Source organism: Zootoca vivipara, chromosome 16, assembly GCF_963506605.1.
Source record: "Zootoca vivipara chromosome 16, rZooViv1.1, whole genome shotgun sequence".
Lineage (NCBI taxonomy): Eukaryota > Metazoa > Chordata > Lepidosauria > Squamata > Lacertidae > Zootoca > Zootoca vivipara.
This window is the reverse complement of record NC_083291.1, coordinates 27649725-27673442: the sequence shown is the minus strand read 5'-3', so window position 1 is coordinate 27673442 and position 23718 is coordinate 27649725. Positions and strand designations below refer to the sequence as shown.

The following is a 23718-nucleotide window of genomic DNA, read 5'->3' as shown; positions in this document are numbered from 1 at the left end:
GATTGAAGACGCTGCCTTCCCCTTTAGGGAGAGACTCTGTGTGCGCGTCTCTCTCTCTCCCCCCCCCCGCCTCTCTCTCTCTCTCTATCTCTCTCACACACACACAGCCCACCTCTCGCTTCCCCCCACCTTTCCCCCTTTTAATAGCCTTTTAAAAAGTGAGGATTCTTTTTTCTTTCCATTGCTTGTCTGTAGAGCTTCCCCTTTAAGGATTTGTACCGGTACCGGGATCGCTGCCGGTGGCGCAGTCCTTGCCTTGGGGATTAAGGACTATCCCCTTCTCGCTGTTTAGGAGCTGCTAAACACTGCCCTACACCCTACACAAAAGTTAACATTTTGTGGGTAAGAGAAACACGGACGGGTTGTTAGGACCAGCAGATTATCTCACCCCGCTTTCTGCTGGCTCAATTGCTACTTAATTGCTACCATTTACCATCTTAATTGCTGCTCAGCTGGCTTCTTTGTTTTGTACAGTATCTCAGCCGGTAGCCTCTTTGCTATCAGTGCTACAAAGTGATACATTGTTGGAACTTTCGCTCTTAAGTCTTGGGCAGTTGGCTGGCTGGTAGAGATCCTTATTTGCTTTAGTATAGGCTACTGCTACGACTGCATCACACAGATAGATTCCATTATACAGTACTGGTTTAAATTTAAGAAGCTCCAGTGTAGCAGATTGCTATTAAGTGAGTCCCCACCTGGGAGGGGAGAGAGAGAGAGCAGCCCTTCGGAGGAGCTCCTTCCCTCCCTCACGAACATCCCAGGGCCGGGGAGAGAGGGCTGGGCCAGCGATGCACACACCTCCCTTCCCTCAGACTCCCTCTCATGGAGCTTGGTGGTGGCTGTTGCCCGTCATTTTCTTTCAGTCAAGAGTCCTGCCCCGCAGGGAGACAGGGAGCAAGAGGGGCACTGCTCCTGATGTAATAAAAATACCGGTAAGACATTCCCTGAAAATAAGCCACCCAGTGTTTTTTTGAGGAAAAAAAGTGATAAGACGGTGTCTTAAAATGTGGGAAAGACGGTAGTTTATCTTCACACATCAGTCTTACTGGAAAAAGGAGGGGACGAGTTTCTGGAATTGCCAGCTGGAAGGTCAGAGACAGGACTGAATCATAGCTGCCAAGTTTTCCCTTTTCTCACGAGGAAGCCTATTCAGCATAAGGGAATGGACTGAATGGATGGGGTTATGTATCTGCACACACAATGAGCTAAAGCACTAGAAATGTTGTGGTTGATTTCCCTATGCAACCATCTGCCCAACTGCACACATGTACTGCCACTTTCTCAGTCAAGTCCCCTCCTCAGGTGATCCATGCAGATCAGCTGGGGAATGGGAGGTTATTTTCTAACACAATGTGCTAATATCAGGATAAAAACCAGGTCCTTCTAAACCCTCAATCAGTGCAGTTCAGCTGAAAAATGGAGAAGGGCCTGGTTTTCATCCCCACTGTGGTTCAATGGGCAGGGAGATTTAAACCCGTATGCTGAAACTGGGAACAAAATCACCACCTCAGTTGATGTCAGGGAGCCAACCAGCAATAAATCACGCAAGTATGTGAAGTTAACTCTTTATTAGCAGAAACCAGGGGAGCCAGACCTAATGAGCCTAGAAGCTCTTCTCAGTAGGTCTTGCCCCTATGAGGCAATTGTGCAGGCTGAAGCTTTCCCACAGCTGCCTAATCCCCTCCTCCTCTGGAAACTTTCCAAGCAATCTGAGCTTCTGCTAACCCACCTATCTCTGCTCCTCCCTCTTCATGCATGCTTTTCTGGTCCTGGGAGACCAGAGGAGTGGAGCTGGTTGCAGCAGGAGGGGCAGACACTCGTACGTCTTCCCCAGCCAGACTCATTTCTGCCTCTTGTCCCCACCTCTGCTTCTGCCTCTGATTTTGGACTTCTCTCAGCCACAGACTCTTCCTGCTCACTAAGTCCTGTTACCACTTCAGCTTCCGACACTTCCTCTTCCCAAGTCTCCTTCTGATCACTCATCATCATCCAACTACCACTCTCTGGGCTCTTGGGGAGCCCTTCTTCCCTTGGGGATGCCCAGCGGTGCCTCCCACCATTCCTGTGTCCAGCCAGTCCATGACAGCTGATCCACTCTAATCAGTGGTATGTTGGGTGGGGAGCTGAGTGCCCAGTGACAGGGGCAAAAAGAGCTACCCGAGAAGGGAGGGCATGGCCTGGAAATCACCTAAGCCTATGGGCCAGAGACCTGTGTGGGCACAATTACTATTCTTTTAATAAAAGACCCACTGTTTTTGTCTTTTACTGTCTAAAGCAATTTTTTAGTTTTTCGAAACGGTTATTGTGGGTCATGGCACAGCAATGGCATGCATGCTCCAGCAGCAGAAGAGTTGCATGAAGGAGTAAGTGTGCAAGCATGGTCCCAGGTCTAACCTCTGGAAACATCACACAGGTGTCAATGTGCAGAAGGCAGAACAACACTTGCGTGAGCAATGCCTCCATGCATTCCACTGCAGCCCTATTCGTTTTTAGCGAGTAAATTGCAACAAATGAACTTCCAACATAGAACAGGAAAAAGAATGGGGGAAACATAGAAGGACAACATGGTTGGCAGCAACATTTCCTGCATTTTCCAAAAAAAAGGAAAAACAAAGGATTGTAATTGCAGACTAAATAGCTATACTTTTCTGATCCAGCCAGGCTATTCTACTGACCTTAAATTAATCGTCCTAGGTTAAGAAATCTGTCCAGTAATTTATAATGAATGGATGGGAAAACCACAAAGTGAACATAATAGGCAACTATATTTTGTACAGCTTTATTTGACAAACGTAAACAGTAGAATTTACTAAGAACCATTATCAACCAAACCAAAAAGTGCAGTAATACGAACCACCTCTAGATGTCACTTTTTATTCAACAATGCATAAATCCATTTCAACACAGCTCAAAACAATTAGCATTTAAAACGTAAAGCTAATCGTTGCTGACAACTTATTCAGCTTTCTATTACTATTTGACTTCGTTTAACCCAAAATGCTTTTAAACAGTTGTTTTCATCAACTCGTAAGAACAAATTAAACGAAACCTTGAAAAAGCTGCAGTCGAGAAATCTTGAAGCTAGCTGGTTTGCAAAAAATCGCTCCTCAATCCTACACATGATTACAGGTAAAGGTAAAGGGACCCCTGACCATTAGGTCCAGTTGCAGACGACTCTGGGGTTGCTACGCTCATCTCGCTTTACTGGCCGAGGGAGCCGACGTTTGTTCGCAGTTTTTCCGGGTCATGTGTCCAGCATGACTAAGCCACTTCTGGCAAAACCAGAGCAGCACACGGAAACACCGTTTACCTTCCCTATTTATCTACTTGCACTTTTGACGTGCTTTCGAAATGCTAGGTTGGCAGGAGCAGGGATCGAGCAACGGGAGCTCAACCCGTCGCAGGGATTCAAACTGCTGATCGGCAAGCCCTAGGCTCAGTGGTTTAGACCACAGCGCCACCCATCCCTTGACAAATGATTACTTGGAGTAAATCCCACTGAACCTGGCGAGACTACTTCTGAATAAACAATATTATTAATTAAACTTATATCCCATCCTTTCTCCCAAAGGAGCCGAGGGCTGCAATCGGCAATGTAGGACATGCACTGTATTGGGATAGTTGAGCACCATAAATGAAGAAGCATCTCTCAAGAATGAGCCAGCAAACTTACATCAAGAAAACATACAGCAAATGCAATAAAATGTGTAGGACACAGTAATTTCCTGGTGAGAGAATAAAAAAATTTCCAGATGTCTAGCACAATTACAAGGCACTTTGTTGGGAATACTGAATGTTATTTGATTACTAATCAGTGAATGTTTTATTGGACCGGCAATTTATCGCTACTGTAACAATGTAAGAATTTCTAGTTCTCTGTGCGTTGTCTGAACTATATAGCAGTCAGAAACTTCAATAGCACAAACAGTGGATTTATTCTTGCACTATTATACACATCACTGTGCAAGAGGCCCAGGTTTATCATTTTTGGACACGCATGGGGAATAGTACGGTACCTTGAAAAATCCCCCCCAAGCCCAAGAGGCTATGATCATTTCATAGCCGTGGTCAAAGTTCAAGAGCTGGAAGCCTTTTAGCTCCCCTGAGCAACACAGGTGTGTCTTAACCACAGCACAAGCCATGGAGCCTGAACTTTTCCTTCAGTGCACTTCTCAAGAACAGTGAAAGCAAAAACAGATTATAGCAGAGTTTGGTTTTGATGGTACAGCTTCTTACACCAGGATGAGGTGTGCTGCAGCATTTTGCAAAGTTCTACTATGCCAACGCAGGTCAAACCTCAATGTTTCCCTTTCTGTTTCTTAATTTGTAAATGGGCTTTCATGTTACACACAACTCTTCTTTATTTTTTGTAAATAATTTTTATCAATTTTCGATTACTAAAATCCAATAACGGCCACATTTTTTCAGTTTCAAGTTACAATTCATATTCAAATACAGTGGTGCCTCGACTTACGAAGGCGATCTGTTCCGCGGCGCTCTTCGGAAGTCGAAGCGTCCATTTTGCGCATGCGCACAACACACACACGGTGAAAATACTTCCGGGTTAGTGGACTTCGGAAGTCGAAACCTTCGGAAGTCGAGGTACCACTGTATGTATCGATTATAAAGCCAATTGTACATTTTCTGTGGCTTCCCATGTGGTGGATTTCAGGGTGCAAAGTTTTCATTTCTTCCTGCTTCCAAATTCTTAATTAATCTAATTACATTCAGTCCTGATCTTAATCCCTTATCATCAGCTACAGAATTCTACACGCAACTCTTCTAGTGATGGAGAGAGGGGCCACCATTTTATCCAGACACATTTCTAGCTTGCTTAAGTGTTCTGTGTTAACCCAAATACTGTATATTTCTGAGCCAAGAAAGACCTGCTATAATCTTACAAATTTGCCTCTTTCTAACCTTTGGACAAATGTATTACCTGAACTAGTGTCTGCCTCACTAAACATCCATACACTAAAAAAAAAAAAAAAAACCATACCCATCCACTAAATCAGGCTTCCTCAACCTTGGCCCTCCAGATGTTTTTGGCCTACAGATCCCATGATCCCTAGCTAGCAGGAACTAGTGGTCAGGGATTATGGGAATTGTCGGCGTTAACTCCTTCAATCTCAGAGTTTTACCAACCGACCCTTCCAATTTTATGGCTGTCCAATGCCTAGGCCTAATTTGTGTCACCTTTCATTTCTAAAATCTATTTCACAAGAATCTCAGCTTTTGTTTTAAAATATCAGCTTTTGTTTTTTTTAAAAAACCAGAATATGCAAAATAAGGAAACATGGAAATATATTTGGAACCAATTGCTCAAGGGGAATTAAGCAATACCGTGTCCCATGGAAAAGGATGAAACATACATAAAGTAGGCAATGTGCATATATTTAACAACAAATACTTGTACTTCCAAGATGTGCAAGTTGCAAGTCCCCTATCAGTTGAGGTGAGCAGTCCAGCCCTTATAAACTCCCTAACATTGAAAATATACTGCAAAAGCGTATTTAGTATTTGTCATCTTGCTTTAGATCTGCAGGCAGTGCTATGGCAGCCCTGTTTAGGGAAGTGTGGCGATCAGCCTAAAGGTAAGCCAGGTTACTAAGGGTTAATCCAAATAGAACTGTTAGAACCCAAGGGGGTGGGCTCTGGCAGAGTATAAAAACCCCACCCCTGGAGTCAGGTAGTCAGAGTTCGTGAGGTGGTTTGTGAGTTGGTAGTCAGTTGGAGAAGTACTCAGTTGGTTGTTAGAAGAGATAGAGCTGGTTTAATATTGAGGTGAGGCATAGATGGTGTGGGTTATTAATCAGTCAGGATAAAGAGTTTGTGTGTTTATTTACAGATACATTTAGTTTCTTTAGCGGTAATAGGCCGGTATAGGAAACATCTGTTATTTGTAACAATCTTAAGACAAATACTGAAACCATTACGCTTATGTACCAACAATAAAACAACATATTTTTAATTGCAGAATATCCTGGTCTGAAGTGATTAATAAGTGACAGCGGTTATTTACTTTGTCGTTGGTGCATCATCAATAGACCGTAAAACGTCCGGGGGTGCTGCGCAGGTCAGGGTGACCGCGACAGGAAGCTTTTAATGTTTGATGGATTTCTGTATTTTAATGTTTTGTTGGAAGCCGCCCAGAGTGGCTGGGGGAACCCGGCCAGATGGGTGGGGTATAAATAATAAATTATTATTATATTATTATTATACTTAATTATCTTCGACAACTGAGCATCTCTGTAATGTAACAACCTGCCAATTCCCCTCCCCTACCATTAACTCACACACCAAGTTTTCAGAATTTTTTTTAATTTCAAAATGCAATTTGCATACAGCACGTAATACCTTGTTGGAAGAAGATTACAAGCCCTTTCAGTAAATGACCTAGAAACCAAGACTAATCTTTGTCAGTCAAGTGATTCAGCAAATGCTGACTACCTGTAATTTGGATCCATTTCACAACAGATTGTTAGAAACCCTCATGATGTAGGATAGCATATAACTTATTGCTGATAAATCAACGCAACAGTCACCAGAGACACTCACAAAGCGATTTTTCTGATAGTCCTTTTCCAAGTTATAATCCAGTTTAAAGTGATAATTAGACATCAGGCATCCAGTGGCTGGCACGCCTGCATCATCGTGAGTAGTACTCTTCCTGTTCTGTATTCCCAAACATCCAATCATATTTCGCACCAAAACTATCAAATTTCAGAATGCTATTTTATAACAATCTAACAGCTGCAGAGTCTCCCTAATTACTTTTCCTTAATAGTCATTTGGACACTAAAACCAAGCGGGTTTGTTTATGAAAACCCTCTGGATGCAGAACATTTCGGAAAATTTCTTGACAAAACAAGTGAAAGAGCTAGGGACAAACAACAAATTGCATTGCACACATCTTGGTTTTGTTTCGAAGAAACCGTAGGCATGGGGATGGGGGAGGCTGATAAAAGTCAGGACCATAGCCTACAGGAAGAGTAGGGAGGTGAGATTTTTATCAGAACTGTGATGCAGAGAGAATGGTTAATTACCACATGCCACGGTCCTAATCTTGCCCCCAGCTCTGGCTTACCCCTAGGGCCTGCTCCCTCTTTCTTTTTTCCTTTTTTTTAAATGACACATGAAGTCTAGGTATTCTAGTACAAAATGACTTTTCTGGAAACACTCAACGTGGAGTTCAACTGCTGCTGTCGTACGTATGACTTGCTGTAAACCCATAGGGAGCACTATACAGGAACGAGGCCACTGACTGGACTGCGGAAGTACAAACCAAGTTCACCTTTTTACAGTCTGCAGATTACTCATGGGCAGCAGTCCTTTTACTTCATCCACACGGCTCTTGTGAATTTGGAAGGCAGGGGTCACCCAATGGCCGCACGAACATTGCTCACCTTGCCAATGGAAGGAGCCCAGCTTTGATGTACATTTTGGGCACAGAAGCTGCAAGAGAACAAGACAAATGAGTCACTTAACGCTCCATTTCATCTCTGAGTACAGGAAAAGATAAACTTCAAAACTAACCATCGCTATGGATCTCCAACTTTTAAAGATTTGACTGGTTCGTTCAAATCAACATAAAATCTGGCCTCCTCTGGCCACATTACTCAGCAACTGAAGTTCTGTTACCCAACCTCTCTCTTCCTGCAAACAATGCACACTCACACATGCAGAGAAGTATCTATGGGCCCTATAACCCCCCCCCCCCAAAGCCCATCATTTTCTCAACTCTATTGCATTTTTCAATACAGTGGAACCTTGGTTGTCAAACGTAATCCGTCCCGTAAGACCGCTTGACTTCCAAAACGTTCGACAACCGAGGCGCGATTGCTGGTCGGCAAAATTCATTGAGAAAATAGAGAAACACGCCTCGGAAGCCCTTTGACTTCCGAGGCGTATTCAAAAACAGAAGCATTCACTTCCAGGTTGTTGGCGTTCAAAAGTTGAAACGTTTCACTTCTGAAGTGTTCAACAACCGAGGTTCCAATGTATTTGCTCAGGTTCCCCTTCAGCTCACTACTTGCTTTGCTGCCATTTTCTTAGCTAACTAGTTGAAGATTTCCAAAGATTCAAACTGTAATTGCTTCCCCTCACCTGTCCATCCATCACTCCTAAGAGTGCAGGTTCCATCCACTGCATGGGCTCAATGAAGTAAGAAGTACACCTAGACTGGTCATCACAGTGAAAAGGGGCAGGTCTCGAAAGCCTCTTATGAGCAAAAGTGGCAGGTCCCTTGCCTTCATCATGAGACAAAATGCTTGAACTTCGAAAGAGCAGGCGCCTGTCCTCCAGAAACAAAGGTAACAGAATGACTTGGAAAGACATCTGAAAGCAATGTCATCTTTGTTCATTAAAGCATATGAAATGAAAGAAACATATAATCAAAAGCAAAAATATACTGTATCTAAACTATCCTTCACATCAATAAGATATGAGGAAGAAACCGTGAGTAAATAGTATGGAGTCAACAGAAAAATTCATTGTGGGAGTTCCTAATCATAAAGCAAACACATTCTTTCGTATGTAACAGGTTTTCATATTGCCACATTCATAAGTTCTTTAATCCATACATTAATTTAGGATGAAATCCTTCTTCCATTCTTCTAAAGATGTTATTTTGGTTACGTAGGCAGCTCTCCTGATCTGACTGCTGAAGCCTACTTGGAATTCCCATGTATCTCCAATATGGTCAAAGGATAAGGCATTTGCAAGCAACCTGCAATAAATTAACCCAGGTGGTCACTTGCGGCCAAGACTACTGGGTAGGCCTACAACAATAGTTTAGAATTGGATCTTCATTTTTCTTGCATTTTTTAAACTAATGCACACTTAGCACACCAACACCAGAAGGCACCACATCCTATACCACAACCCTATTACATATTCAGGCAGCAACCATTTTGCGCAGGGGTTCCATCCCCGGTCCCTACACCCATCGGCTGAGCGCCCTGCCCTGTTCTGCCTTCTTCCAGATCCAAAAGGACCTGCACATCAGTGACCACATGTCAACTGGATGCACCTGAAATAGTCATCACCTATACAGGTGTGGGAATGTTGCTAGGCCAGTCCCAATAGATGCTCTGAATTGTCAGGACTACAGGGAGGAGAAAGAGGATTCAAGTGAAAGGTGTGGCCAGGACCTGGACAATCCAGGGCAAGCTGGGGATGGGGAAGGAGATGTTGGTGCAGGAAGTACTCAGGAGGTGATGGGGATCGGTGAACAGGAACCAGAGCAACAGGACCCATCACCAGAGGACCCCACTGTGTCTATGTACACGGCAGGCTCTGATGTTTAGGGAGCAGCAGTTAGGGTGCTCCAGAAGGCTGAGGCAGGCAAGGGCCCACAGCCCAGCTCCCTAGCTGGCCGAGTGGGGCTCACTAGTTCTGGGAGGAAGTGTATGATTCCTCAGCTGGAGGAGGCTGGGAGCACGTGAGGGTCACATGCCTCTCATCAAGCCCAAATGCTGCAATCAGCATGTATAGTATAATAAGGCAGCAAAGCTGTTCAACTGCCCATGTTGAGGGACCTTGACTTGAGTGCTCTTGGACCTGCACAGGACTGCACTTTGGGTTTGATGCTGGACTGTATCCTAACTGCAGAACTTCAGGCTTAACCCTGAACCTCTTTTCCTGACCTTTGGACTTTGGATTTCTGACTCTGGGTGTTGCTTGTGCTGATTGACCCTCGGATTTTGAACTTGGATTTGGCACACTGACTTACTGCCAGGCAGGCCAGGGGATCAGGACAACGGGCCAAGATGACATCTTAGTCGGCCAGCAAACAAACTTGTAATCGGGTCAGACACAAAGACCACTAAAGTTGGCATGTGCAATCAGATTGCGTTCAGATCGGCTCCAGATCTTTGTTCAATGGGTCACTTAAGTAAATACACATCCAACACCCAATTCTCATGTAGCTGCTATCAGTTTGCCTGCAAGATAACAAGGGCTGCTACAAGGGGGGAAAGGAAGGATTGGGTCTCTCCTGCCACCATCTGCAGAGTTCTCTCCAAATCAAGCAATTGGCAGGCATTCCACTGCCTCTCAGCAGTAACCAGGGACCATTGCCAAAGGACATGAGCTGCTAAGAGCTGCAGGTTATCTCAGTTGACACTTCTACTCTCACCTCCAGCAAGGCAGACCTCATGGCTGTGCAGTCTAACTAGACACCAAATCACCACGGCTCCTTCAGAAAGCTCCCTCTGCTGCTGCATTAAGTTCCAAAACTTTTATAGCACTGTTTCCTTCTACTTTATATTATATATTGCCCATGAGGGTTAATTAAAACCAAATTGTTTTCTCACTCTGCTACAGAACCTTAGCGCTGGGCTTCTGACATCTGGAATCATACCTCTTTCCCTTTCCTTACACATTATGACCACAGCATCTCCATTTTTCAAGTATTATTTATAGATAATCTATTTGCTGCTGTATATCTGGGACACTGAGCTAGTTGTCATAAAAGCAGGCAAAGGGGTAAATCTGCATTGGGACAGTGTCACTTCAAACTGCACATAGAAACTGAATGATGGAATGCTTTCCTCATGCAGGGGAGGGGGCAGAACCCACAATGCATAGAAACCTAGCTTATTGCAGAGATGATTAGGTGGGGACCTTTCTGCCTGATTCTAGTTTTTTTATCTGCACCCCTTTTTCTGGTTCAGCAGAATAGTAAATCACCTTCCAATCTTCTTCAATTTTACATCCATTCACAAAAACAAGTTTACCACATCTTGCACAATTTGCAAGAACATGGTCAGTTTTACCTGTCAGAATAAGGTGCCCTACAAGTCAAAAGAGATATATTTTTCCACACAATAAATGTGCAGAACTAAACTTCCAGAGAAATATGGTTTTACTAAAAGCTTGCCAAAACACAGCCTTGGCGAGGACCCTTGTATCACAACATTTATCAGGCAGCACAAATACTACATTTATTTGTGTGAACTGAGTAAATCAAGAAAGGACACTTTTTTGGCTCCCCAGACCAGATCCATGGGGACAGAAGTGTTACTATTTGAAAATAACTGCTGTAAGTCACAGGACAGAGTAGTATGCAAAACTAATAAATATATTTGTGGAGCCCCGTACCTGCACTTTCTACACCTGTACAGAACCTCAGTGCTTGGAGTTTCCTGTACAGTGTTTGGATCAACTGCAAAGACATCTAGCGGCAGATTTCGTAGCTCTGAAAAGAAGAAGCAACGGTGCATTTATAAACTTGCAGACAGTAATCATTAAACATTAAAAGCTTGTATTGGTTTACTGCATTTATATACAGTATTATCCTTAAGCAAAATTTTCAACAAAATCTACTTTTAACAAAAGAAAATAGCTTTTGTCCCAATAAGTACCATAAAGAAGCTAATGCGGTTGAAACTACCTACGGTGAACTCCTTCCTTCATTAAAAAAGCCTATACTCAAGATGTGCATTTATTCTCACTTTATGAGATCATTGCAAAAACCAATTTCACATACGGTAAATATGCTATCAGCTATGTTGATCCATTATTATTTTTTTGAAACAAAAGCAACAGAATCTACTTCACTTATTTAATTAATTTATAGCCCGCTTTTCCTCCAAGAAGTTCAAGGTGCCGTGGTACCTTTATTATATTCACGTCAAAGTCTCAAAGCAGTACACTAACTTTTGCATTTCATGGAATTCTTGAGCAGGCTGGATGTTAAACAAAAGGGGTAGGAGAAATATGCTGGTGATAAAGGGCATAGTGGAAGCCTATTTGCAATATCTTTAGTAGATTATTCAGGAAGCTCGCTGTAAATAATTTAAGTTAGTGCTTGGTGCAAATGATCTGCTTGCTAGGGGGAAAAGCAGAAACCATCACACTCTTTTTGAAACTATCAAAGCCAGTACTTATATAGCTCTCCCTCTTTCTCTGGCAGTAATCTATGAAAGCCCTACACCTGCTTCCTATCCACTCCTGGATCCTGCATCCTTGCCTTCAAAACCATCAATAGACTTTCCCCTTACATCTCCACTCTTCTATCCAGATGCATTCAAATGCATGAAGAAGAAGAAGAGTTTGGATTTGATATCCCGCTTTATCACTACCTGAAGGAGTCTCAAAGCGGCTAACAATCTCCTTTCCCCTCCTCCCCCACAACAGACACCCTGTGAGGTGGGTGGGGCTGAGAGACTTCAAAGAAGTCTGACTAGCCCAAGGTCACCCAGCAGCTGCATGTGGAGGAGCGGATACACGAACCCGGTTCCCCAGATTAGGAGTCTACCGCTCTCAACCACTACACCACTGGCATGACTACTTCTTCACTTCACCACCAGTTGCCCCAAGGTCTCGTTTTAGTTTGTTTATTGAATCTATATCCCTCCCTTCCTCCCAAAGGAGCTTGGGGAGGGGGAAGTCTTCGGCTCCTTTAGATCACTCATTCTCCATTACTGCCAAATGCCTAGAGCAGGCATAGGCAAACTCAGCCCTCCAGATGTTTTGGAACTACAACTCCCATCATCCCTGACCACTGGTCCTGCTAGCTAGGGATGATGGGAGTTGTAGTCCCAAAACATCTGGAGGGCTGAGTTTGCCTATGCCTGGCCTAGAGCTGCCTCTCAAAATGCCTGTGATACTCCCACTCTCTTGCTTTCTTCAAATCCACCCTAAAAAGCCACATTTTCTGTGAAACCTTTGGCACGACCAACTGGGCCCAAAACCACATGTTGCATGTTCTTTCCCCTATTACTGCACCTCAGTTTCCATCCTTTTCCTCTGCTGCCTACATGTGTCCCCTGATCATACATTACATCTAAACACACTGGTTTCTATGGAGAGAGATGAAAGTGGAAAGTATTACTATTGCGTTTTAGGGGAAGGGAAGGGGCACTAGGGATCTTGCAGGCTGCAATGGAGGCCTGGGGCAGGGGGTGAATGAAAGCTTGAAATGTGAATGGTGCAAGTTTGGTCCACCCGAGGGTAGAAAGAAGAGCAAGATCAGGAGAGAGAGAGCAAGGAAGAGAGAAATGCAAGAGCTGAAGTGCCAATTACCTGTTCCAAAGGAAGAGTGAATATCCCAAGATTCAGTGTTATTCAAGAGTCTGGGGTTCTTGGAGTGGCCAAGTACAAATTTTTGGGTGGTCAGACAACTCTCAGATAACAGGATACAATTTTTTTATCTGGGGACAACCAGGGGAAAAGGCTGCAATGTAGGCAAGGATTCCAAAGATCCTCCAAGACCCACATGGCGCAATACCCAAGCAAGCAACATAGGTTTTCCTTGAACCCCCTGCCCCAAATGGGGAAAAGCAGAAAGTGTGCCTGTGGCGATCGGCCTAAAGTTAAGCCAGGTTACTAAGAGTTAATCCAAATAGAACTGTTAGAACCCAAGGGGGTGGGCTCTGGCAGAGTATAAAAACCCCACCCCTGGAGTCAGGGAGGGAGTTGGTAGTCAGTTGGTTGAGGTAGTCGGTTGGAGTTAGTCGGTTGGTTGTTGGTAGAGAGAGAGAGCTGGTTTTAAACATTGAGGTGAAGCATAGATGGTGGTTATAATCAGTCAGGATAGAGAGTTTGTGTGCTTATGTACAAATACATTTAGTTGTCGTTAGCGGTAATAGGCCGGTAATAGTTATAAATCAGAGGTAATAGGCCGGTATAGGAAACATCTGTTATTTGGAACATTCTTAAGACAAATACTGAAACCATTATGCTTATGTACGAACAATAAAGCAACATATTTTTACTTTCACACTATCCTGGTCTGAAGTGCTTATTAAGTGACAGCAGATATTTGTTTTGTCGTCGGCGCAGTCATCAATAGACCGTAAAACATCCAGGGGTGCTGCACAGGTCAGGGTGACCGCGACAGTGCCTTAAAAGGGGAGCATAAGCCTGTGCGTTCCCTTTAACTTCCTGACTAGATCTGAGAAAAATAACGAACACAAACAGACAAAAAGAAAGGAGTCAAGCAGAGGAGATAGGAAGGGGGAGCTACTAGCTAGGGCAAGAACAATCCATCCTGGAGGATCCCACAGACACTGCAAATGGACTGGGTGAACAATTCAATCCTTTGGGGGAAGAATTTAAAGATTCTGCTCTTAGGAAGGAGGGGATACCTAAAAGAAAAGACAGCAAGGTTGCAAATCTGGCATTGAAGAGGAAGAGCTTTCCCGTAACAAAAGGTAGCATCGCTTTTGATTGACAGTAGGATACTTTAAAGTTTCTTGCCATGGAGCAGTAATGAGATGACTTACAGCAAGCATGGCCAAACTTGGCCCTCCAGCTGTTTTGGGACTACAACTCCCATCATCCCTAGCTAACAGGATCAGTGGCCATGGATGATGGGAATTGTAGTCCCAAAACAGTTGAAGAGCCAAGTTTGGCCATGCCTGACTTACAGGCAAAGCTGAGTTCCATGTGGAAAACAGAAGAGGGAGCCTAAGCTCAGCTTAACCTTGAGCTGTGTCTAAGTCCATTACAAAACTGGGGTGGCAGTTCCTAACTTGTTGGAAAGAACTGAAGTGTGTTCTTATGCTGGCCGTGCGCAAAAGGGAATCAGATGCAAAGCAAGACATTTGCGGCTATGTCTTTGTTGCTTGTGGTAATGAGAACATGTCTAAATCTAAGAAGGGAGGTTTGCTGGTTCATGCCACCGTGTGCCTCCTTTGCTGTGCCTGAGAAAGCCCCATGCTTTGTACTGCCGCTCCTCATGTGAAGCACCAGGAGCAAAGAGGCATGCTGATGATGAAAAAAAGACTGAGCACATAGTACAGTCATACCTCGGTTTAAGAACACTTTGGTTTGAGAATATTCAGTTTAAGTACTCCGCGGACCCGTCTGGAACGGATTAATCCACTTTCCATTACTTTCAATGGGAAAGTTCGCTTCAGGTTAAGTACACTTCAGTTTAAGTACAGACTTCCGGAACCAATTGTGTACCACTGTACTGTAATATATTCCTAGGCTGTAAGTAAGCCACTTGGGGCAGATACCTCCTTGTAAAGTGTCATATTTAGCAATATACTATATAAATAGCTAATAAATATTATTATTAATTACAGCTCACAAGTCTCTGCCAAGCAGAAGGGGAAATGTTGCAGTCTTTTTATTAGCAAATCTCTAGGTAAATTTGTGAATAACTTCTGGAAGCACCATCTGAAGACTGTCATGTGTTGCAAATGGGGCTTCCACCCAGCTTCCTACCTGCACAGCGTTTCCCCTCACACAAACCTTTAACTCTGTTTGATGTTATTAGCCTTTTTAGCATCCAGCTTGAGGAAGAGTTTTGTGAAGCTCAAAAGCTAGTTTTAACAGATTATACTATTCCGGTTGAAACACTGTGTTTTATAAAATATGCTTACAGGATCCTCTCTTTCTTCACTGAGCAGAGGCACTAGAAAGTGGAGGATCCATACTTCTGCAATTCCAACCAGCTTTATATCTTACATAACATGGACTGCTTGATCTTTAGCCTTTACATTGTGAAAAATGCTTCACAAACACTGTGCATGTGCCTAAGTTCTTTTGTAGCACAAAACACCCAGTCCTGAGAGCAAGATAGGAGACCAAGAGAGAGAGAGAGGAGGAGGAGGAGGAGAAACTTTATTATTCTTACTGCAAGCAAAGCCCATTCTTTGGGTTTTCATATTTGATTTAGTCCAACCTGAAAACGATAACAAAATTCTAAACCAAGGATCCCATTGAGACTTGCCTCAACTGTTCCCTTATGCAGCTTGATAATGTGAAAAGAAAAGAAAGAATTACACATATCAGCCTCATTCATAGGGACATAAAAATGTGAATGTGCTTCCGCATAATTTAGACTGTTGAGATTTAGTACACACAAAAGGTCTGATTACAAAATAAAAAATTGAAAAGGAGGCATTTGTATAACTTGCCTTGAAAAGGGAGAGGGCATACATGAGACTGTAGCCCAAAACTGTTACACTAATCCAGGGGTCAGCAACCTTTTTCAGCCGTGGGCCGGTCCACCATCCCTCAGAACATGTGGTGGGCCGGACTATATTTTGGGGGGGGAAGTGAACGAATTCCTATGCCCCACAAATAACCCAGAGATGCATTTTAAATAAAAGGACACATTCTACTCATGTAAAAACACGCTGATTCCCGGACCGTCTGTGGGCCGGATTAAGGTGGTGATTGGGAGGCATGCAGCCCCTGGGCCTTAGGTTGCCTACCCTGCGCTAATCAGAAAGCTTAAGGCTTTTACACACAAACACCTTAAGACAGACTAGTAATCAGTAAAGTCTGAAATTAGAACGTTTTTACAACTAGCAATCAAAAACTCCATTTACTTTACCTAATTTCTAAATGACTTGAACTCCAGCACAGCAAGGAAACTCAACCATGTAGCCTGAAAGAAAACCACTCACGAGCATGCCACTCACAAGGTGTTTTATCTTGCTGAGCACTGCCCAGGGGACAGAGATGGCTGTAAGTTGCGTGGCTTACAGATGGATTTCATCCAGAGTAATAGAGGGGGGGGGCGCAAAACAGGGCTGTTACAGAGAAATGAAGCTGGCATGTGCCAAAAGAAAACCTGGAGTGGATTCTTCTGGAGGGAAGATTGCTGAAAACTGATTTCTGCTCTTGCACGAATGAGATCAAGTTTAGGTGTGCTAGATTATTCATAGTATAGCAAGGCTGGAGGCTTTTTGCAGCCTACCTACTGGCAGATCCTGCTTCTGCAAGTTTCCTCAGAAGATCGCAAACCCCTGGGCTCCTAACAACTGCCTTTTGCATCTGAGTACACTTCCAGCTGGCCTCTCTCACCCCATGTCCCACATCAGACAGAGGAAAAAGATTTGTTGCACCAACTTCCTCAGAACCAACTGGGGGAGTGAAGTGCCCAGAATAGAGATGCTACTGGATGGGAATTTTGAAATACCTAGATTTGATTTTGGGAAGGGGGTGTCTGTGTTCCTTAGTTAAGTATATGCTGTACTATAGAGGTGGGGGGAAGTGTTTCGTTTAGAGACATGCAGGGACGCTGTCATGTAGCACAGCAATTTTATTTGGAGGACAGATTGCACTCATATAGTGGAAAGAGAAAAACACTCGGCATGTGTTCAGGGATACTTTAGATATATTCCCACTGGCTACTAGAAATAATTTCCAGCTACCAAACCCAAACTTAAGATTGTGGACTCCTGCATCCATGGGACACAAAGCTGAACTGTGGGAATTATTTCCCCTTCACTGGGAATGTGGCTCCAAATTACACTCCCCTGTCAAGCAACAGCTCCAGCTGCTGAAGATTCTGAAGAATTCAACACTAGCAGGTAGAAAAAGCTAAAGTATGGACAGCTAGGTATACAGCAAAGAAGTTGCTGTTTGACTTTATAACTGCACTGTTTGTCTTTTTTTAATTCTTCTCAGAAGCTAATTTTTACTAGAGGTTGGGAAATGAGCAGGAAAATGAGAGGTGGAGCTGCTCTTACATGGCAAGTATTCAATGTACCAAGGCTCGAAGACAGGGGTCGGGGTGATTTCCAAAAGTAGTCAGTAACGCGTATCCATGCTTTAAGAATTCAAGCTTACTAATCTATCTATAATACAACTCATGTTTTGAAAAAGAGTGCTATTTATTACAGTTTTGTTATTACCCAAGGTGGAAGAACATTGGGGGGGGGGGCACAATTCAAGTAGAGTTCAATAAAGCAAGTTCAGTTCCAGTGTGAATAGCTGAATTTGTATGTAGCCATTTCTAGCCCAATGTTAAGAGATTAGAAAAGCACTTCTATTTCCTTACCAGGATATTTCTCTGTCACCTTTTGCAAACGATACTGTTTGTAAACAGGACTGGTTACATTGACTTCACATCCCATTTTTTCATAGAGTTTCAGTTGCCACTCGAAGCCTTCATTCATTCTGGAACAAAGGGGGAGAAAGCCTTCTGACTACATTCCAATCTTCACAAGGAAGAAAAACAATTTTTTATCAAATAAAAACGCACTTGGCATCTGGTTTGATGGCCTGAACAAAGGCATAGGCCTCTTCAAAAGGGAGGTTATTGGCTTTCATTAAATAGGCAGTCACGACAGCAACACTCCGGCTGACTCCAGCTTGACTGAAAACAAAACAAAACAAGGAGACACCCAATAAAATATGGTCACACACAACAAAAAATGGGGGGGGGGGACGACACAAATAACCAGATTCTTCATTCCCTTCAAACTGCATTTCCCCCTAGAGAACATCTTTCTTACAATACACTTGTACTCAGGGAATAGAGCACTGCACACACATTTCTCACGACAACTTTGGAAGATATACTTGTGTATCAATAGCTTTTCCCTTAGAAATACTATACTCAAGAGTCAGAGCCTCAAGTCTTCCCCAGATGCTCTTGGTGTATTTTGATGCACAATGTATTTTGTACTCTAGTTTCACAATACCCCTCATTACCTGCTGCCAACCCCACCCACCTGAAAGACATGACCTCCCTGAAAATTATCCTGCTCTTGTCCTAACAAACAAACAGATGGCAACAGTGTGGTGGAAATCCTGTACAGACAATGATTCACACACACACACACACACCCCTGGCACATAGCTGCCAAGTTATCCCTTTTTTTAAGGGATTTTCCCTTATGCTGAATAGGCTTCCTCGCGAGAAAAGGGAAAACTTGGCAGCTATGCCCTGGCACTTCCTAAACAAAAGTAAGAGCATAAGGGTCCTGCTCCATTTGACCAACACCCATATAGCCAAACATTTCTAACAGTGGCCAGGGCCGGCGCGGCCATTCAGGCGACCTAGGGAGCTGCCTAGGGCGCCAGAATGGAAGGGGCGCTGGCCAGCCTGCCCGCCTGCCCCCCCACCCCCTTCAGGCCGCTCTACAGCTGACAGGCGCAGTGGAGGCGGCCCCAGGCTCGCGCTCCCCGCGCGAAGCTCCGGAGGCGAGCAGGAGCCTGGGACCACCTCCCCGCGCCTCTCAGCTGTTTTTATTTTTATTTTTATTTTTTCTACTTTTTTCCTATTTATTTTTTTTTCTACTTTTTATTTTTATTTTTTCTATTTTCTATTTTTATTTTTTCTATTTTCTATTTTCTATTTTTCTATTTTTATTTTCTATTTTATTTTATTTTAGGGGGGGGGGCGCCAGAAGGTGATCTCGCCTAGGGCGCAAAAAACCCTAGCACCGGCCCTGACAGTGGCCATCTCCTGTCATTTGTCAGCAGTGTCTGGTATAATCAGTACACAAAACCAGAAATAAGGAAAGGGGGGGAGAGACTTGATGGAGAAAGTGGGAGACACATTCTACATCTTAGGGTAGGGCTATGATGTTTTGTTGATTATTGGCTAGAAAAGCAGGGTGCCACTTTTTAAAAAAGAGGAAGTGTACAAGAACAGACAAAAATTGCAGGTGATAGTGGCCATCTTCAAACAGGCATCTTGCACACACACCCCACACACACACCCTGCACCCTGTCTCTCACACAGAAGGGCAAGTGACTGTCCCAGATGGAGCCTGCTGTGGCTTTTGTCAAGCTTCATCAAAAAGAACACAGAAAGGAAATTGCATACACACGTAATCAACGAAGCAACAAAAATTTATTTGACTGCTCCGCCTTCTGTGCAGGCTAAGAGTTGGGACATGCTGAGATTTGGGAGCACATCGGGGCACAAGGTAAATTAGACAGTGAAAGTTCAGCCAAAAGTTAATGCTAGGGAAGGATTTGCCGGGGGGGGGGAGCACATTGCAGTCGTGTCTCATTGCCTGTATAGGTGATTTCCGGATTCTCCTGGAGGAGGTGTTTTTTTTTTCTTTTTAATACCCTGAGAGACAGAAGAAACTGAAGATTCAATGTTATCTGTGTTTGAGCACCAGCATGTCTAGGTCACACGTAATAAGATCCGAGTTAGAAAAAAGGCCAGAGAAACCCCGTCTTTTCCGGTACTTTGGCTTCTGGCTGGACATGGAGGTATCCGATCGCAGGCTGTGCTAAAAATAAAAAATAAAAACCAAAAAAGCACCCCTTTATTTCTCCCAATATCTGTTGGACAGCTCTTATTACCACCCTGATTTATAGATAGATATATCTGGCCAATATCCAACCTGCTTGTGGCAGCGTCCTTGATGTCAAGTGAGGATGGCCACATTGAAATGTTGCATAATTTTATTCATTTATTTATTTATTTATTTCAATTGGAACATGAGACACAGAAAAAGTAAAAAGCACTTCTCAGCATTAGGGAGAGAAGAAGTAAAAAGTATTTCTCGGCTGAAAAGGAAAGATGGGCAGTTGCCTTTCACAACAAAATGTGGCAGAACAATGTCAAAATGTCTCTGGGTTTTTACACACACACACACACACACACAATTGAGGGCAGAAACCAGGCCCTAGTGCTGCTTGTTATAATAATTGCTATATTATATTGTTTTCTTATATAATTATTATATGATGCTTGTAATAAATAAATAAATATTATTGTTCCACTGCCAGTCTGCAGCGCTCTAATAATAATAATAACAACAACAATTGTTGTTGTTGTTGTTGTTCTCCTGCTGTGCACTAATAATAATTATTATTGTTCCACTGCCAGTCTGCAGTGCTCTAATAATAATAATAATTCTTACTGTTTCACTGCCAGTCCGCAGCGCTATATTAATAATAATAATTGTTGTTGTTCTCCTGTCAGTCTGCAGCGCTATATTATTATTATTAATAATAATAATAGTTGTTGTTGTTCTCCTGTCAGTCTGCAGCGCAAAATAATAATAATAATAATAATAATAATAATAATAATAATAATAATAATAATAATAATAATAAATTCTGACTGTTCTCCTGCCCGTCTGCCGCGCTCTCACCATCGCACCACGGCGGCCCCTCCCCGCTCCCGCGCGCGGCTGATGAAGGAGGCGCAGGCGTCCAAGTGGCTCAGCAGGTCGGCCTCGGGCTGGTCCAGGGCCTGCACGTGCAGCACCGCTTCCAGCCCCGCTGCCGCCGAGGCCTCGGGCGGCTCCGAGTCCACCAGCAGCAGCGCGGAGGCCGACGCGCCATCCGGGAAGCCGCCACCGGCGCCGCTCAGATACAGGCCGGGGAGAACGGGAACCATGGCAAGGGCCAGGCCTCGCCGCCGCCTCAGCGCCCAGCAGCCACGGGTCGCTGCCGGGGTGGGCGGGAACTGCTGTGGCCCCGCCTTCCCGCTCCTTCCACGCCAATGAGGCGCCCTTCCTTGAGCAACCGTAAACTTGCGAAATGATAGACACGCACGCTTCCGCGATTATTTTTTTGTGGGTGTGGAATAGTACATACTGTATATCTAAATTAAGGAAAATAAAAAAATTCCTTCAGTAGCACCTTAAAGACCAACTAAGTTTTTATTTTGGTATGAGCTTTCGTGTGCATGCACACTTCTTCAGATACCCGCAAGTAACACTTGCGGGTTCCGTTTGATTCCCGCCCTTTTCTTCCGTTTTAAACTCAAAAAATATATATTATCCTACAACTGCAGAGCTCGATTATGTTATTATGTACACAAATTTAATAAATAAATAGCAGCAACAGCATTTATTCAGTAGATTTGTATACCACCCTCCACGCGAAGATCTCTGGGCATAAAAGTGCAAAATAAAAACACAAAATACATAATAAAAAGAAGACTCAAAACAAAAGAACAACTCCCCCCTTCCCACAAACACATTTAAAAGGATATAGGTGTTAATCAGCCCAAGGCCTAACTGAAGAGGAGCATTTTCACCTGTCACCTAAAGACATTTCTCATAAACTAAATTATTCTGAGATGATTTACTTAATCCTTTACTTTCTTCTAACCACAGGGGTCTGGAAAGAGTGGATTTCAAAATCAGCCCTTCTGATAATTGCCTATGATGCTATTCATTTATCACTGATAATTTTCTAACGAATATTGTTGGCATCTGTCTGTCTTGAGAGTCAATGGAGTGCGCCTCCGCGGGTGACCTGAAGCCGCTGCATAGCAGCACCAAAGTGACCTTTCCTGGGTGCAAGCCTTGGCAGTGCGTATGGAGGTCCTAGATTGCCCAGACCCCTGTCCTGGCCTTGCTGATGGGGGTCCAAAGGAAAGCAGAGCAATGGGTTTGGCATCAGCTTGGATGAAGGAGTTGCCGGAAAGAGGTGTACAAGGCGCCATTCAACCGTCTTAGAGACTCCAGAGCTGTGTACTTCTCAGCATTTTCTTACCATTGGACCCACTCTTGGTCTCATCTGCTCAATCCGCCAGAGTCTGTCTTCGCATTCAGGGGAAATCCCTAAGTCGCTGAGGGTTTGAGACCCATTGGCTACCATTACAGTCATACTTCGGGTTACGACTGCTGCGGGCTGCGGGCTGTGCCAAACCCGGAAGTAGCGGAATGCGTTACTTATGGGTTTCGGCGCTCGCACCTGCGCAGAAACACAAAATGACATGTGCAGAAGCGCGTCATGCGTGCCCAGACGTGGCGCTGCGGATTGCGAACGTGCCTCCTGCACGGATCACATTCGCAACCCGAGGTATGACTGTACGTGGTTTAGCCAGCTACTTGAAGCCATTCCCAGGATGTGGCTACTGTCGCATGCCAATGGTTTCTAGGAGCCACAGGCAGGTGAGAACTGAGTGCGGGGTGGGGACCAAAGGTGGACAGATTACCCCAGAAGAAGCACGACTTGTCCCTCACCAGAGGTACTATGCCTCCCCTAACATACCCTCCAACATTTCTCCGACGAAAATAGCTTTGTCCCATTCCATAATGATAATTTTACTATTTATACCCCACACATCTTACCGGGTTGCCCCAGTCACACTGGGCTGCTTCCAACATATATAAAAACACAGTAAAACATTTTTTAAAAAAACCTTCCCTATACAGGATTGCCTTCAGATGGCTTAGGGGTTGGATAACTCCATACACTCTGCCAACCTAGCAGTTCGAAAGCACGTCAAAAATGCAAGTAGATAAATAGGAACCGCTACAGCGGGAAGGTAAACGGCATTTCCATGTGCTGCTCTGGTTTGCCAGAAGCGGCTTTGTCATGCTGGCCACATGACCTGGAAGCTATACGCCGGCTCCCTCGGCCAATAATGCGAGATGAGCGCGCAACCCCAGAGTCGGTCACGACTGGACCTAATGGTCAGGGGTCCCTTTACCTTTTTAACTCCATACACTACAACATTTATCCAATGGTGATCCTTAGGGATTTCCTAAGGAAAAGCGGGGCATTCCGGGATCAAATCAGAAACCGGGATGGCTTCTCTAAATCAGGGATGTCCCTGAAAGATAAGGACATTTGGAGGGTTTGACCTAACTCCCCATAATAATAAAGATAGAATTAAAATATTTGGATAATGGGACTGAGTGGGGATTGTTGTGACGTGGGGTTTGTGATTTCAGCTCTCTTGACAAAACATGCTGGAGACAGTTCTCTAGTAACAGCTCTTTATTAAAGTGAACAAGACTGAAGACTGAGGAGAGGAAAGCTACATTTATAGGGACAGGGAACTAGCTAGGAAGGGATACATTTTGGAGGGAACAATATCAAGCAATCACAGTGCTGCCTTTTGGAGGAAACCAATAAGACAGAGGATCCAAATACAGCAGCTTAAATGAACCAATAGTAGCTGTACCCTCTGGAACCAAAAGGCAGTTACTTTATCCTAATGCAAATACAGACAATAATAATACAGATATAAAATCCTTTGACTCAATACACAACACCCCTCCCCCCCTAGTGAGCACAGCAGACGTAATCCCTCAG

At 44.0% G+C, this 23718-nt stretch overlaps 1 protein-coding gene across 1 annotated transcript; it reads right to left on the bottom strand.

The window, feature by feature from the left end:
* Nucleotides 1-2157: 2157 nt before the first annotated feature.
* On the bottom strand, nucleotides 2158-22711 carry DUSP12 (dual specificity phosphatase 12). Its single transcript, XM_035141218.2, has 7 exons — nucleotides 22669-22711; nucleotides 20814-21180; nucleotides 17954-18067; nucleotides 17750-17868; nucleotides 11104-11200; nucleotides 8107-8293; nucleotides 2158-7455 (listed from the first exon to the last, which is right to left on the bottom strand). Exons 1-7 carry the CDS (start codon nucleotides 22709-22711, stop codon nucleotides 7291-7293), a joined length of 1092 nt encoding a protein of 363 aa, XP_034997109.2. The 3' UTR covers nucleotides 2158-7290.
* Nucleotides 22712-23718: the final 1007 nt, after the last annotated feature.